The sequence below is a fragment of the Gymnoscopelus microlampas genome (genome assembly GCF_963454915.1).
Source record: "Gymnoscopelus microlampas genome assembly, chromosome: 1".
Taxonomy (NCBI): Eukaryota; Metazoa; Chordata; class Actinopteri; order Myctophiformes; family Myctophidae; genus Gymnoscopelus; species Gymnoscopelus microlampas.
In genome coordinates, this window is record NC_139962.1 from 41,959,595 (window position 1) to 41,975,450 (window position 15,856).

General features: G+C 42.8%; 2 protein-coding genes across 2 annotated transcripts in view; one reads left to right on the forward strand and one right to left on the reverse strand.

The window, feature by feature from the left end:
• The window catches only part of kif26ba (kinesin family member 26Ba), a 114,997-nt gene that overhangs the window by 76,177 nt on the left and 22,964 nt on the right, over nucleotides 1–15,856 (forward strand). Inside the window, exons 6-11 of the mRNA XM_084043073.1 lie at nucleotides 2,803–3,018; nucleotides 4,232–4,325; nucleotides 5,889–6,034; nucleotides 6,399–6,515; nucleotides 7,935–8,121; nucleotides 8,733–8,913. Of these exons, the coding sequence (XP_083899199.1) occupies nucleotides 2,803–3,018; nucleotides 4,232–4,325; nucleotides 5,889–6,034; nucleotides 6,399–6,515; nucleotides 7,935–8,121; nucleotides 8,733–8,913 (941 nt within the window). The remainder of the gene's footprint in view (nucleotides 1–2,802; nucleotides 3,019–4,231; nucleotides 4,326–5,888; nucleotides 6,035–6,398; nucleotides 6,516–7,934; nucleotides 8,122–8,732; nucleotides 8,914–15,856) is intronic.
• On the reverse strand, nucleotides 9,880–15,709 carry LOC311035108 (uncharacterized protein). Its single transcript, XM_084043188.1, has 9 exons — nucleotides 15,633–15,709; nucleotides 15,362–15,524; nucleotides 14,919–15,254; nucleotides 14,297–14,460; nucleotides 14,103–14,160; nucleotides 13,855–13,925; nucleotides 13,439–13,586; nucleotides 13,039–13,158; nucleotides 9,880–10,424 (listed from the first exon to the last, which is right to left on the reverse strand). Exons 1-9 carry the CDS (start codon nucleotides 15,669–15,671, stop codon nucleotides 10,243–10,245), a joined length of 1,281 nt encoding a protein of 426 aa, XP_083899314.1. The 5' UTR covers nucleotides 15,672–15,709; the 3' UTR covers nucleotides 9,880–10,242.

Sequence of the window (15,856 nt, forward strand, 5' to 3'; positions counted from 1 at the left end):
CGCACGCACGCACGCACGCACGCACGCACACACACACACACACACACACACACACACACACACACACACACACACACACACACACACACACACACACACACACACACACACACACACACACACACACACACACACACACTTGAAAGCTTGAAATGTGAATTCAGTTCAAGTTGAACTCAGGTGTTTGTGTTTAGTACTGAACTGTATTAACACACTGTTTCTCTGCATTGAGTGCACAATTGACCCTTACAGAGTGTACAATGGATCCATTTGCTCCATCAAGAGCGCATTCCCCGGGTTCTACTGTATATTCCCCGCTTACAACTCTAACCTTATACAGTACCCCTTTGCTAAGCGGGGAACATGGAACCCGGGGATGACCCCGATTGGGTACCCAGAGAAGAAAAACATATATAGGCCTATAAATCAAACTGGGGATCCTTGAAATTAAAAAGGTTGAACCACTGTATTGGAACCCCAATCTGCACTATAAAATCCTCAGTGCTTATTTAACTCTGGAGGTGGAACCAAAAGGGTCCATTTGGTTCCATTTGTTCAGACCTGTGCAGATCCATTTGGACCGCTGGTGCTCCCCCAAACCCCACATTGACAACCAGTTCCCTGTGCTCTAACACACGTTCATGAGTCTGTTGTTTTTATTGTAGAGCTATGATGTCATTCTGTGATGTCATGCGGCGTCACAGCAATAAAGTTGTTTTAAGACAGAGGAAGTGAATGCCCCCATTACAATCTCCTGACATCACACACACGCGCATACACACACACACATGCACATGCACGCACACACACACACACACACACACGCACGCACGCACGCACGCACGCACGCACGCACGCACGCACGCACGCACGCACGCACGCACGCACGCACGCACGCACGCACACACACACACACACACACACACACACACACACACACACACCTCTCAGACATAAAGAGGAAATGGAGTCTCAGTGGGGAGGACTTTATGAGTTACGCCTCATAAAGTGCGTAACTCTAAAATCCTTCCCCCTCAGGCTCTTACTTATGTGATGGGCTCTTTTATTGAGGTCAGCGAGGCTAGGACTGGAGGTGTGTGTGTGTGTGTGTGTGTGTGTGTGTGTGTGTGTGTGTGTGTGTGTGTGTGTGTGTGTGTGTGTGTGTGTGTGTGTGTGTGTGTGTGTGTGTGTGTGTGTGTGTGTGTGTGTGTGTGTGTGTATGTGTGTGAGTGTGATACATCCAAATGCCACCTGAATACAATAAAAGTGTAACCCTGGCAACCCTTTGAAACCAGGTTAAAAAGAGTAACTGTCAGGTCAACACACGCACGTACGCGCGCACACACACACACACACACACACACACACACACACACACACACACACACACACACACACACACACACACACACACACACACACACACACACACACACACACACACACACACACATTAGAATGACTTAGCTGAATGTCAAACATGGTTTATGGTCACTTGATGATGCAATGAGACGAAAGTCTACTGTGAACGTGTGTGCGTGTGCGTGTGTGTGTTTGAGCAAGCAAGCGAGCAAGCCCTGACCAGCCCATTTCGCTCATGGAAATAGAAGTGGCTCATCTAATGTTATTACTAATCACATGTGGTCACAATATAGGCCCACATTTCAGCATCAATTAATTCCTTAACTGGGTTAACAGACTCCTCTATAATGTGTAATTGTGCAGAGCCTCTCTCACACAGCTGATCCAAGGTTGTTGTCACAGCTTGCCTATCAAATCAAGTACAACGTAGCCTAAACCTTTCTAGTGGTAGAGTTACCAAAGATGGCTAGGCCTCTGAAAAGGTTCAGTGAATGGGCCCTTCCCAAATCTGTTTTACTCATATCAATCCATGGCATGCTTTCTCTCTCCTACATAAACACTTACAAGTAAACGGAGGCTTAACTAAGTGATGGAGGGCTAGCCACAGCCTTCAACTGGCCCACCGATAGACCGGTCCTCCGGGAATTCTCCTGGCTCTCAATCCAATCCAATTCAATTCAATTCAATTCAATTCAATTCAATTCAATTCAATTCAATTCAATTCAATTCAATTCAATTCAATTCAATTCAATTCAATTCAATTCAATTCAATTCAATTCAATTCAATTGAGCTTTATTGCCATGAGAAAACATATGTTTACATTGTCAAAGTAATACATACAATACATAATACAACAAACTGGGTATACTGTATACAGTAGGAGGGGGTACATCATTGTGTAAACAGAGCTATGTCACATTGCAACTTGGAAAAACTGGCTGTTAGAAATTGTCATATATACATGTTGGTGAGGGTAGCTTGGATTAAAGCTTTTTCATATGACGCTTTTCGAAACAAATAGCAGATTCTAACGCCCATTCCTCTGGAGACATGAACAAATGCATTTAAATCTATTCTAGATCTATTCTACATTAATTCATTATATTCTATTTTATTGTGCATACATCAATATAAAGGTTTAGAAGGCATGCACGCACACACGCACGCACGCACGCACGCACGCACGCACGCACGCACGCACGCACGCACGCACGCACGCACGCACGCACGCACATTCATCACTACAACATCACTGGTTTCAAATCAATATAAAGATATTAAGTGATATGACTTCTGATTTAATCTAAATTCACTTTCTGATTTGTGTGTGTGTGTGTGTGTGTGTGTGTGTGTGTGTGTGTGTGTGTGTGTGTGTGTGTGTGTGTGTGTGTGTGTGTGTGTGTGTGTGTGTGTGTGTGTGTGTGTGTGTGTGTGTGTAGGTAAAGGTGATGGTGCGTGTGTGTCCAGTGCCCCAGTCTGATGCATCTCCATCCAGTTCCTTCCTCAAAGTGGACTCCAGAAAGAAACAGGTCACCATCATGGACCCCTCAGTCAATCACACACCAGGAACCGCCTCCCAGAAGAGAGCAGGAGCCAATCAGGTCCCTCCGAAGATGTTTGCCTTTGATGCTGCATTTCCCCATGATGCATCACAGGTAGAGAGACCAGCCACCAAATTTACACAGCAGTATACTAAAACACTCAGATCAATTAAACAAAAATTACAACTATGAAAATCATCACCACACCTTCAACAAAATCGATTTAAGTTATTTGTATTTAACATAAAATTATAAAAAACGAGACGGTGCCACTGCTTACTTGGGAACGATGCAAGCCGGGAACGATGCAAGTTGGAATTGCATAACCCACCCAGTAATGCAATACCCACTGTACCCGTCTGTCTGTCTGTCTATCTGTTTCCCTTTTATGCCCATACAAGTGTGCCAGGGTCCATGCCGGATTCAGCCGTCAAAAGTGGATAATCAGTAACAGACAGTGTACTGTAGGTCTTCAGTTCTCATATGGGGACAAGCTTGGTTGTGGAGCATGAGGGCTACTGGCACAAAGGACCAAAGCACCACAAAGGCCAAGTGGCTTTGTGGTGTGCTGAGGAGGGATGAGTCTGTGCCTGTGTTTGAACAGGCTCTTCACTAGCTTATCATCACCGTCGAGCAGAAACCTTGTATCCCAATATTTAAACTTTTTATGTTTTTCGTAAATGAATGCCCTACTTCGTCTATTTTCGCTATTTCCAAAACATTTTGTAAGTGAAATTGAAAGTGTGTCTGTGGTTTTTATGAATATTGAACCAATGAAAAGTATTAACTAGAGCATGTGACTAAATAATAACTACATTTGATTTTTTTCACATTTCCTGTATGTAATTTCTTGTATGTCTTATACAAGGCTACTGCCCAACATTAACATTATCATAGACGGGAAGGGAATTGTTATCCAGGGTAGAATTCATCTTCCTCAATTGCGAGTTCAATAAGTTATGGATATTCACATTTTATTTGTAAATTTGTATTTTCTCCAGGGACTAGTTTCTATGGACTATTTCAAATCAATCTGCACTTTAAAATGCATTCAAACGCAACGACAGAATAACTTGATCGTACTGAAATTAATGGAAAGCAATGACTTTGGATGAACTGCTGTACTCTGCTTTGGTGAGTCATAGTCAACATGAACATGCCAGAACAATTAAACCAGCAGGCTAGTCAACCTGGTCCGGAAATGGTTTACTGTAATCCCTTCCCCTCTCCCTCTCTCCCCCCCTCTCTCTCTCTCTCTCTCTCTCTCTCTCTCTCTCTCTCTCTCTCTCTCTCTCTCTCTCTCTTATCTCTCCTTCTTCCTGTCTAGGCGGAGGTGTGCGCAGGAACCGTTGCTGAGGTGATTCAGTCAGTGGTCAATGGAGCTGATGGTTGTTTGTTCTGCTTTGGACACAGCAAGCTGGGTAACACACACACACACACACACACACACACACACACACACACACACACACACACACACACACACACACACACACACACACACACACACACACACACACACACACACACACACACACACACACACACACACACACACACACAGGTCAAGAAATCCATGTCCAAGTGCAAGCCATTTTTACAGTGTTTGTATTTGTGTGTGTGTGTGTGTGTGTGTGTGTGTGTGTGTGTGTGTGTGTGTGTGTGTGTGTGTGTGTGTGTGTGTGTGTGTGTGTGTGTGTGTGTGTGTGTGTGTGTGTGTGTGTGTGTGTGTGTGTGTGTGTACACTCTTGAATGACTCTCCATTGGCCCTGAACTATCAGAGAGAGGATTAGTGTCAACTGAAGGCATCCCATTCTACTTTCTCTTCCTCTCCCTCTCTCTCTCTATCCCTTTCAGCTATCCCTCTTTCTTTCTTTCTTTCTTTCTTTCTTTCTTTCTCTCTATTTCTCTATATCTCTATTTCTCTTTTTCCCTTTTCTCTCTCTCTCTCTCTCTCTCTCTCTCTCTCTCTCTCTCTCTCTCTCTCTCTCTCTCTCTCTCTCTCTCTCTAATCCTTCTCTCAGAAGTTGGTTTTCATACAGACTTAACAAGGGTCACCGCACATTGTCTGGACAGATACACACACACACACACACACACACACACACACACACACACACACACACGGACACGGACACGGACACGGACACGGACACGGACACGGACACGGACCGACACAGACTCAATCATGGACACACACACACACACACACACACACACAAACAGACAGACACACACGTGCGTGTGTGCACTTTTTTTTTTAAATAATTTTTATCCCACGATTTTGTAACCCACATTTTTTCACCCAGTGCCAATTGCCTATGTAATCCTGGGCACTACCTACCCTCTGCCAGCCTAGGGAGAGCCCAAGCTGAAGCTCATGCCTCCTTCAATGCATGAGGAGCAAGCAGGCCGCTTCTTATCACCCGTGCGTGTGTGCACTAGCCTGCAATACAATGTACGTTAAATTCACCCATTTACACTTACATTCACTCACAAATGGTGGAGGCAACCGGGCAAAGCAACAACATGCTCACCGGGAGCAGTTAAGGCCTGATTATACTGTGTGCATCTGTGTAGCCAACAATGGTCCCCAGAAAGAGAATGCGTTCATGGTTCTGTACAGACTTCAATTTGGTGTCTGCAGACGAACACATCACCATCTAGTTCCCAACCGCTCTACCTCCTGCACCACTGCCACCCGCTACACTAAAAGAGACACTTTCATACAAGCCTGGCCTCAGCTTGAAATACTCACAGTACACCTTTTGATGACAATAACTCATGTGTGTTACTGTCTGTCCATCTATGTCTCTGTCTCCCTCTACCTGTCTCTGTCTCTGTCTCCACTCTTTGTTTGTCTGTCTGTCTGTCTGTCTGTCTGTCTGTCTGTCTGTCTGTCTGTCTGTCTGTCTGTCTGTCTGTCTGTCTGTCTGTATGTCTATCTGTGTGTCTATCTGTGTGTCTGTCTCTCTGTCTTCCAGGTAAGTCCTACACTATGATAGGTCAAGATGCGTCTCTGCAGACTCTGGGTATAATCCCCTGTTCCATCTCCTGGCTGTTTAAACTCATCAATGAGAGGAAAGAGAAGACAGGAGCTCGATTTTCTGTTCGCATCTCTGCTGTGGAGGTCAGTGTAAAAAACATAATGAGAATAAATATACAGAACCTTTCCTTGTGAGGTGCTAGAAGTGGCTAAATAAACTTGAAACTTGAAAAGGACATTAATATTGTATAAACTTGACTCAAAAACAGCTCCATGTAGAGGATTTATTGCTACACCAATGTTGATAAAAACTTAAAATCTCCTCTTCATGGAGCAAGTTGTGACTTCCTAACATTTGTCATATATTTTACACTCAATTTGTGTGTGTGTGTGTGTGTGTGTGTGTGTGTGTGCGTGTGCGTGCGTGCGTGCGTGCGTGGGTGCGTGCGTGCGTGCGTGCGTGCGTGCGTGCGTGCGTGCGTGCGTGCGTGCATGCGCTCATGTCTAGGTATGGGGCAAGGAGGAGAATTTGTCTGATCTGTTGTCCGAAGTGGCGACAGGCAGCTTACAGGACGGACAGTCACCTGGAGTCTATCTGTGCGAGGACCCCATCTGTGGCATGCAGGTATGCGCACATTTGTATTGGGAGTGCTGAGGGGGAGCTTGAATATGAATTGGGGGTTACAGAACTGAGGACATAACCTATACTGCGTGCATGCATGACCAAACGCAATTGCGCATGACACCAAAGTGCATATGTATGTGTGGCGAGCCACACATCTTTTTACACCGGGACCAACAATTGGCCACACAGGATGTTGTGGGATGGGTATATTGGGTGGGTATTTTGTAGGGTGGCTATAGCCTACAGACAACATCATTAAAGTCATACTGTGTAACCTTTTCCATTAAGCAAAGATATTTTTGATATGACTTACTTCACTGGTATATTTTTCTCAAAGAATGTGTTTTATTGACAGCTTCTCCAAACTATATTTTTAGTCGCGACTGTCTAAAAGGACACAGGCACTGGCAATGTACCGGAAATGTTTTTCTTTATCTATTAATTTATGAAGTTAATACATACAATTTATGTTACGTTCCAAAATATCCTCTGTGCTAGCCGCTAGGACCCTGCAGCAATCGTTTTGGAGCAGTAATTATGTGGGGTTTATTTTACTGAATAGTGCGAATTGAAATTCTCTCCCATACTGTCGAGTGTAGACAGACGCTGTAATGATAATAGTGGGGTGACCATACTGTATGTCCTCTTTTTACCCGGACATGTTTTTGGGTCCCAAAAAATCAGTCCGGGGGGTTTTATAAACTCCTTAAAATGTTTGGGTTTTTGCTTATCACATGACGTTCACTGAGAGGGTCTATGAAATGTGCTCATTTCTGGAAAAAGAACATCACGATTGATTATATGACAGACAGGTGATGAGTGTGTGTGTGTGTGTGTGTGTGTGTGTGTGTGTGTGTGTGTGTGTGTGTGTGTGTGTGTGTGTGTGTGTGTGTGTGTGTGTGTGTGTGTGTGTGTGTGTGTGTGTGTGCGCGCGTGCGCGTGATGGTGGCAGTGGTTGCATGTTTATAGGATTATAGTGAGTGTGAGTGAAGCACATCTGTGTAATCCTCAACTAATCTGACGTGACTAACGTTGTCTTTGTCTCACAAACAGGCACATTCAAAATGCTTTTCTTGAATCGAACGTTCTTACTGATCAATACACCTTTCATCAATATGTGATAATCTGTTAAACAGCTCTGTTACCCTGAAGAACAATTAGAAAATCCCACAGAGCCCCCCCCCCCCCCCCCCCACACACACACACACACACACACACACACAAAGCTTTTTAAGCTCTGCCAGTGCTTCCATATCAGACTTTGTGTGTTTGTATGTACTGTATGTATGTCTGTGTGAGTATGGCATAAATAGCTGCAACTGATTGCAACACAAAACTGCATTTAATGACACTAATTTAATAGAGACGGAGAGAAACGGCAGCAGCCGGGATGTGACATTTTTTCACTCTATGTTTTAGCTCCAGAACCAGTCAGAACTTCGGGCTCCGACCGCAGAGAAAGCTGCATGGTTCCTGGATGCAGCTCTGGCTGCTCGACACAGCAACCAACGGGCCAACACCAGCCAGGAAGAACACAGGAACTCACACATGTTATTTACACTCCACATCTACCAGTACCGTATGGAGAAGAGCGGGAAAGGAGGCAGTACGTTACTACCAACTATCTAACTGGTATCACTAATAATAGCTACTGTAACTGAAACTACAGCTACTATAGAGCCATGGTTCTGAAAGGTTTTCATGACAAGGAACCCCAAAATTGATATGTAATACTTAGGCCGCGGACCTCCGTCGGGAAATATAGTATCTTGTGCCAGGAACCCCCATACAAGATTTGTGTTGTTAAAATGTTTCAAAAATATTCCACGTTTTTCCAAATCTTCTAGATAGAGTTAAAGTGGTTAAACAAATGTTTGAAGCTATATTGACACATTTTGCTGAGGACCCCCTCTTCTCTCTCTCTTCCTTCACCCCATCCTTCTATCCATATCTTCCTCTACCTCTCTCTTCTCTCTCTCTTCCTTCACCCCCCATCCTTCCATCCATATCTTCCTCCACCTCTCTCTTCTCTCTCTCTCTCTCTCTTCCTTCACCCCCATCTTTCCATCCATATCTTGCTTCAACCTTCTCTTCTCTCTCTATTCTTTCACCCCCCATCCATCCATCCATATCTTCCTCCACCTCTCTCTTCTCTCTCTCTCTTCCTTCACCCCCATCCTTCCATCCATATCTTCCTCCACCTCTCTCCCTCCATAGTGTCTGGAGGTCGTAGCCGCCTCCACCTGTTGGATCTGGGCAGCTGTGATGTGAAGGCTGTGGGAGGAGTTGGAGGAGATGGGCTGAGCAGTGAGAGCTCCGCCCCTCTCTGTCTGTCTCTCTCTGCCCTCGGCAATGTGATCCTCGCTTTGGTCAACGGCAGCAAACACATTCCCTATAAGTAAGTATGGACAGTGTGTGTGTGTGTGTGTGTGTGTGTGTGTGTGTGTGTGCGTGTGCGTTGTGCAGTGCAGTGCATGAGAGGTGCTGAATTGAGAGGAGAGGTTATATCTATACAGACTATCAAGAATGAGCGATCCGTCCATTGAGTTCAATGGACAGGTGGCGCCATCTTGTGAGGTTTTCGCAATTACTTTCAATGGGATGACGTCACGTTTTAGATAGACTATTCTCGAATAGTCCTAATTTTACTCTTAGTTCTGTCTCACAAGAAACTCTTCAACTATTTATCTCCGCTCCTCTTACTCTTTTTCTTTTTCTTTTTTTCTCTCTTTGTCTCTCTCTCTCTCTCTCTCTCCTCGAGGCTATGTAACTGTGTTCTGTGCTTGGTTAATTTAATCACCAGCCCTTAGATTTACATTGCAAAATACCCTGCTGCCTAATGCTCTAAATCTAAACAAAGACATGTGTGGACACACACACACACACACACACACACACACACACACACACACAGACGAATCAATTTATTTAAAACGATATCAATTAAGCAGTCGATGCAATAATCACTATGAAGATAATCAATGGAAACCTTGTACTGTATGTCCAAAACTGTGAACCTGTGTTCCAATGGATCCAGTGTAATCAAGCTCTTGTTAATACTTTTCATTGGTTCAATATGAATACAACCTACAGACACAAGTAATGAAACTCTGATGATGACATTTTTCATAATATCACAAGACCTCAATTTCTAATGTCTGAATAGGTTTAAATTCTGCATCACATTGTTCGGTTAGACATTTCTATACAGTTTCATGTATTTCTTCACTATATGAAACAGTTTTGGCAAATTTATTCCATTAATTTGATTTAAATTAATAATCAAATTATTAATGATAATAAATAATTAGTATTCCATGTGATTTTCACAAATGACAATGAGGCTTTATCTTGTATACAAACATGAATGTTTATTATAATAATCATTACATTTGGAACCTCCTCGCCTGCTTCAACAAAGATAAGATATACAAATGTAAAGGAATACATCGACCAAACAACAATCCCATTATACTGTACATACGTATGGATTTGATCCCTCAAAACAACTGCTTAGACCAAAAACAAACTTTACACAAAGAACAGCTGTGTGGCCTGTCAATACTTTAAAATAAATAACTGCTCTCGACCAAACAACAATCCCATTATACTGTACATAAGTATGGATTTGATCCCTCTAACTAAACAACTGCTTAGGCCAAAAACAAACTTCACACAAAGAACAGCTGTGTGGCCTGTCAACACTTTTAAATAACCGCTGTGCCTGTCAATCACTGTCTCCGCCATCACTTATGATGCCCTGCAGATTGCTCCAGTCTGTTCTCCTGCCTCCTCTGGCCGTCTGACCGTCCCCATCACTATCAGAGCTGGATTTCACGGTGCGTGTATACGAATCCGATTGAGGAACATGCTTTTTCTGCCATGCTGATGCTGCCCGTTCAGGTCGACCTGGAGGAGAAGATTGTGATTTATTATAACAGTTTCCTTGTTCATACCGTTTAGAAAACACAGCACACACCAACACGTACTTCTTTTATCAGTCAACCTTGAAGAGACAGAACAAATCCTTCATATCATTGCTGTTGGGCAGAAACCTTTTATACGTATATTTGATTTAAAAAATATATTTTTTTCATCAGTTAATTCCCTATTTTATATTTTGTCATACGTAAGTTTTACGCAAAAGTAGCTCTACAAGCTCAGCAACATGCTGTGAGCTTAGTTGCTTGATTCAGTGTTTAGATATTTCATATTCATTTGATAACTTTTTTGACAGATTTTGTCCAAACATCACACACATTGGCCCTCATTTATCAACGCGGTGCAGCCCAAATAATGGCCGTACGGCGAGATCACCGCACCTTTCGGCATTTATCAATATATCCTGACGTGGGCTTCATCCTATGGTACGCTGAGATCTCACGTCTGGTCGAGACCAGTTGTTGACGTTGGCTGCACCCGTTTATTCCATTCTAGACCTGTGGAGCAACATTGTCTGACTGTCTGACAGGCATCTGGACACATACTCCACTCATAAATCTGTATATCTACACTAATAAATAATCCCTGTGAAAATATTACATTTTATAAAGTAATTTAAACAAACTGCTTTAACAGTCATTCAGATAAGATTGTAGATCTGGCTGCATTGAAAATAGCAAATCTACAAGCTCACAAGCCAGCGTCGCATCGCGACGCGTTGTGAGCTTGTAGATCTGCTATTTTCAAAATCTACGAGCGCTTTTGCGTCGGGAGTCCCGCGGTCGGGACTCCCGACCATCTTTTCATGGATAGTGAGGTCTACAAAGTTACAGTAGCTTGTCGTATGGAGTTATGTCATAGAGAGTTATATAGGCTACCTGGCTGGGTTAAGGATATAAACCTGACGCTCCAATCTCTTATAACGTGGGTGGCGGGCACGGGATCAATGCAGTCTACAGACCGCCCGAGTCTCATGGGGAATATAGCCTGACTGCTTTAGTGTAACTTGAACGCTCGGTATGGGGTAAATAAAAATACAAAAGTATTACATTCATGGCGATGTAATTGGTATCATAATGTCATTCATGTAGGCTGCAAGCCTACGTGACTGACAAAAATTATACCGTAATGGATTATGAAAGACACAGTTGGGCGCGCGCGCGAGCGAGCGAGTGAGAGGCGTGTGCATGTGTGCGTGCGTGCCTGTGTGTGTGTGCGTGCCTGTGTGTGTGTGTGTGTGTGTGACTTGACAGGCAGCGAGGCGAGCCGGCTAAACTCTTTCTTTGGTCGTATTCTGGTTCTTCATGTCGTAAAATTTGGGTGTTTCAAGAATATTTAAGGGCGTGTTATTTAAATGACGCTCGTTTTCAGACGTGAGATTTATCAAGGCTGGGAACAAATGTACGCTCGGATCGGCTGTGTAGGATTCGTTGATAAATGTGACTTCGACGTTGGTGTACGGCCGAATATATGGAAAAATATACGCCGGTTTATACGCTGCGTTGATAAATGAGGGCCATTATCTCTATAGTTATGTGATCAAGATAGGTCTGCCCGATTTTTCAAATACCATCCTCCATCCTCATTGGCTAAGATTGGCTTCCAAAGTGTGCAGGAGTGGCCCGTTTTGAACAAAATGCCTCAAATCATGAGCACAGCGTCTTATTTCTGGCCCACAATGAGCTACCTGCCCACATTTTTCTAGTTTAGACTACAGAACCAACAGGCACGAACCTATGTTGCTGCTATTTGAAAACAGTGTTGAATCAAAACAAACCTCTACAAGTAGAAAAACTACTTTTAAAGTGAATGCCATATTGTTGACAGGCAAAGTGGAGTAAATGTATTTTCCCCCCGCAGAAACGTGGTCATTAGCATTTTCCAGTGCATTCTATGCACTAAAAGACATTGAAGAGTTGAACTAGGAACAAGGAAGCACGTCATAGGTGTCAAATATTTGGTGCCATTTATCCCAGTCCTTTGGATCAGAATATTTAAATAAATCATTGAAGCTATTTGTAGATGTTCTACGTGACATCTAAGGTTGCTGAATAACTAGGAAATTATATGGATCTCGGGATCAACAAACAGCATGGCTTCAATATGCATTTCAGACTTCATATAACCAGCTGCAGCTTGTGACGTTAAGTCAACAACGACGTCAATTGTCTATAACATATATTATGCAAGAATCCATGACAGACATTGATTGGCCCAGCATGGTTATACTGTATGTCTGCTTCATAAATGAGCCACAACACAGCATTACAGTATGAAATCACACCTTCCTGGCCTGTCGCTTTCATGAGCTTGATTGCATTGATTTGTGGTCAATCAGTGATCAATAGAAAACTTCTGTATCAGTTATTTGTACATGCATTGGTTCATCTTGTCCCCTGTTGCCATGTCCAAAAAGTGTTCTTCCGTCAGGGAAAAGACATAACCTGTATCAGAACTTCTTGCCGCCCAGGGCTACTGAAGCCTCCAGTAGGGGACAAAACTGTGCAACTTAATGAGACAAACAAATGTTATCCAAGGGTGGACACCACCCCAAAGGTTTTCAAAAACAACCAATATCCACCTGGAGTGACGATAATGTTGCTGACATCAAGTTCAGCCACCTCGTTAGCTCGCTCTCTCTTGCGTTGAGCTCGCTTTCTCTTGCGTTGAGCCTTTTTACACTTCTCAATAGTTGGTCGACCTGCAAAGGAAAGACAATGATGCCATTAGTCTTAAGACCAACCAGTTGCTGATCCGATGGTACAAGTTCAAGGAATGGTACGTTTACAATGTATAACAGATAAATAATGCACCGTTTTTTTTCTCTCTCTTTCTCTGTGTCTATCTATCCATCTATATATCTATGTGAGTATGTGTGTTTGTGCTGTCAAATGAGTTCATATTTTGTTATCTCCACATGCGTGTTAGGCTCTATTGCCCAACATACCTGAGGTTTACACCCCCCACCCCCCTCCACTAACCTTTGACCCCGAGCTCTTCTAGCTCTTTGCTCAGAATAGCCACCATTTGTTTAACTGAACGACAGTTACCAAGGAGCTTCTTGTACGGCTTCCTCACACCACAGAGTTTGATGTAGTGCTTTAGCCTCAACACAGCTTTGTGTTTGTCCTGTGCAAGGAGTCGAAGAGAAACAGGTAGACATGCAAAAAGAACACGTCTTGCAACACTTGGCAATCTGTATGTCTATTGATATCTCAATATTTTGGGAATAGTTTCTCAATATAAAATGGCAGATGTTTGATGAGACAATGGGTAATAAAACATATTTCAGAGCAAACATGCAAAGTTACAGCACATTATACATTTTATCTTATTATGATATCAAAGGTGATCAAGAATACATTTTACACATTTTTAATTTGATATGAAAGCTCACCTTTGATGCTTCGGGCTTCACATTCTTTCCTTTTTTTCCAGGCTCCTTTTTGGTGCCACTGTTTTCACTCGCTGAGTGGAGTGAAATATATCACAATTGTAATCAAATTCCTTGCCCTGTTGTGATGTTTATATAAAAAAAAGTCTATACATGTGTGCTTTGCTAGAGTTTTTAATATTAAGTACATTTGAAGATTCAGCAGGAATACATTTTTCATGGGTTGAGCACATAATTGCTTTCATATTTACCCTTCTCCTCATCATCTTCCTCAGAAGAATCACTGCTGTTGTGGTTGGAAGTAGTTTCCTTCAATGGAGAGTGGAGGCATATTATTCATACAGAGAGCATGAATGATAAGTTACTGCACATTCCAAATCTCACTATATTTTGTTGAAGATGGCCAACAATATTACATAGTGAGCGGTATTGCTTGAAGACTCACCTTTTCAGATTTAGACTTGACGTTCCTTCGTTTTTTTACAGTCTCCTTTTTGTCCTTTTCACTGGCGCTGTCATCTTCTAGAGAGGAGGAGGATGATGAGTCAGAGTCCTGTTTAAGCTCCTCAGGTGTCTTCTGCTTTGACCCTTTTCTCTCCAGAGGCAGCTCTTCATACCACAAAACAAAACAGTAAGAAATGTGTAAGCCCAAAATACATTGAAATATAAAACTATTGCCAGTGAAACAAGAGCGTCACATTCGGGTGTATAACGCAGAACACCCATTAATGACATTAACAATAAGCTCGACCTCGAGAGCAGAAAGCTGAAACCCAAACTTGTTCAGGCTATGTTAGTACTGAACTGCTGAAGTTTAATTGATACTGGACCAAACAAAGGTTTAGTAATGACAAGAAAACGTAAACCCTATATATACTTTGTTGTAAAACAAATAGCCAGCCTATCTACAAGCTCACAATGTGCCGCGTTGCAAACTGGTAAATTTTCACAGAATGCTGGTCTATATGGCCAGAATATGGACGCCAGGTTGAAAGTGGTTATTGGGCAGAAGAAAGGGCATAGTCATACCAAAATAGATCCTAAAACGACAATTACATATCATTTACCTTTTTTGACATCTTCCCCAGAAGACACACTACTGCCGTCATGGTCGGATGTAGTTCCCTTTATGGCGTCATTTTTCTTTCCATCATCACTGGATTTCTGTGATGGGGAAGGATGTTTTTCTGCAATTTTACGGCCCTTCGTCACCCCACTTTTATTTGCCGTTTCCCCTTTGATCTTCTGTTGGTTATCAGAGCTCTCATTTGTTTCCACCTCCATGCTTCGTTCACCGGCCATGTCTTCACCGTTGACCGTCTCATTCTGGTCCTCATCATCTCGACGTGGCCTCGACTCTGATGTTTTGCTCGTCTTCTTTCCGGCACTTTCCATTTCAGAAGCTTGGTCAAAGAAGTCAGAGAAAATATACGATTTTTGCCACTGAGGTTTTTACTGTGTATATTTAAAGCTAACCCCTAATGATACACAACCACTCATTATCACCAACCTGAAGAAGAGCTTAATAGACGAGATTTCTTTGCCTGGGATACAGTTGTGTCATCTGCTTTCCCATCACTTGTCTCCTCATTTTCCTCTTCCCTCTTTCTCTTCTTTTGGGGGATCACGGCGGTGGCAGTTTTGACAGACTCAACATCTTCTTCATCCGGGTCCTAGAAGTAAAAGTTGTGGTTTGTTATTCACCAAAAAAATACAATACAAAAACATGCATACAAATTTGAGCAAAATCAACTATGACATTGAAGAATTTTGAATGTTACCTGCATTTTCATCAGTTCCTCTTGAACCACCTTCTTCATGAACTGTTTGGCTTCCGGACTTAATGATTCACGGCCCACATGTGACAAATATTGCCGCAGTATAATGCCTAGAGTTAGGGCACTGAAATCAAAGTAAAGTGTTAAATTAGAAACGCAAAATCAAAGGAAACTGGTAATCCTCCAGACCAGGTATGTAATTATCAACCCGACTCAGTATTTGTGAA

Excerpts from the sequence above, each read along its gene's own strand:
- LOC311035108 (XM_084043188.1), bottom strand. The coding sequence starts at position 15,671 with ATGAAGAAGGTGGTTCAAGAGGAACTGATGAAAATGCAG. Across the intron at positions 15,525-15,632 it reads AGGAACTGATGAAAATGCAG|GACCCGGATGAAGAAGATGT; the intron begins GTAACATTCAAA and ends TTTTACTTCTAG. Across the intron at positions 14,461-14,918 it reads TGGGGAAGATGTCAAAAAAG|AGCTGCCTCTGGAGAGAAAA; the intron begins GTAAATGATATG and ends TGTGGTATGAAG.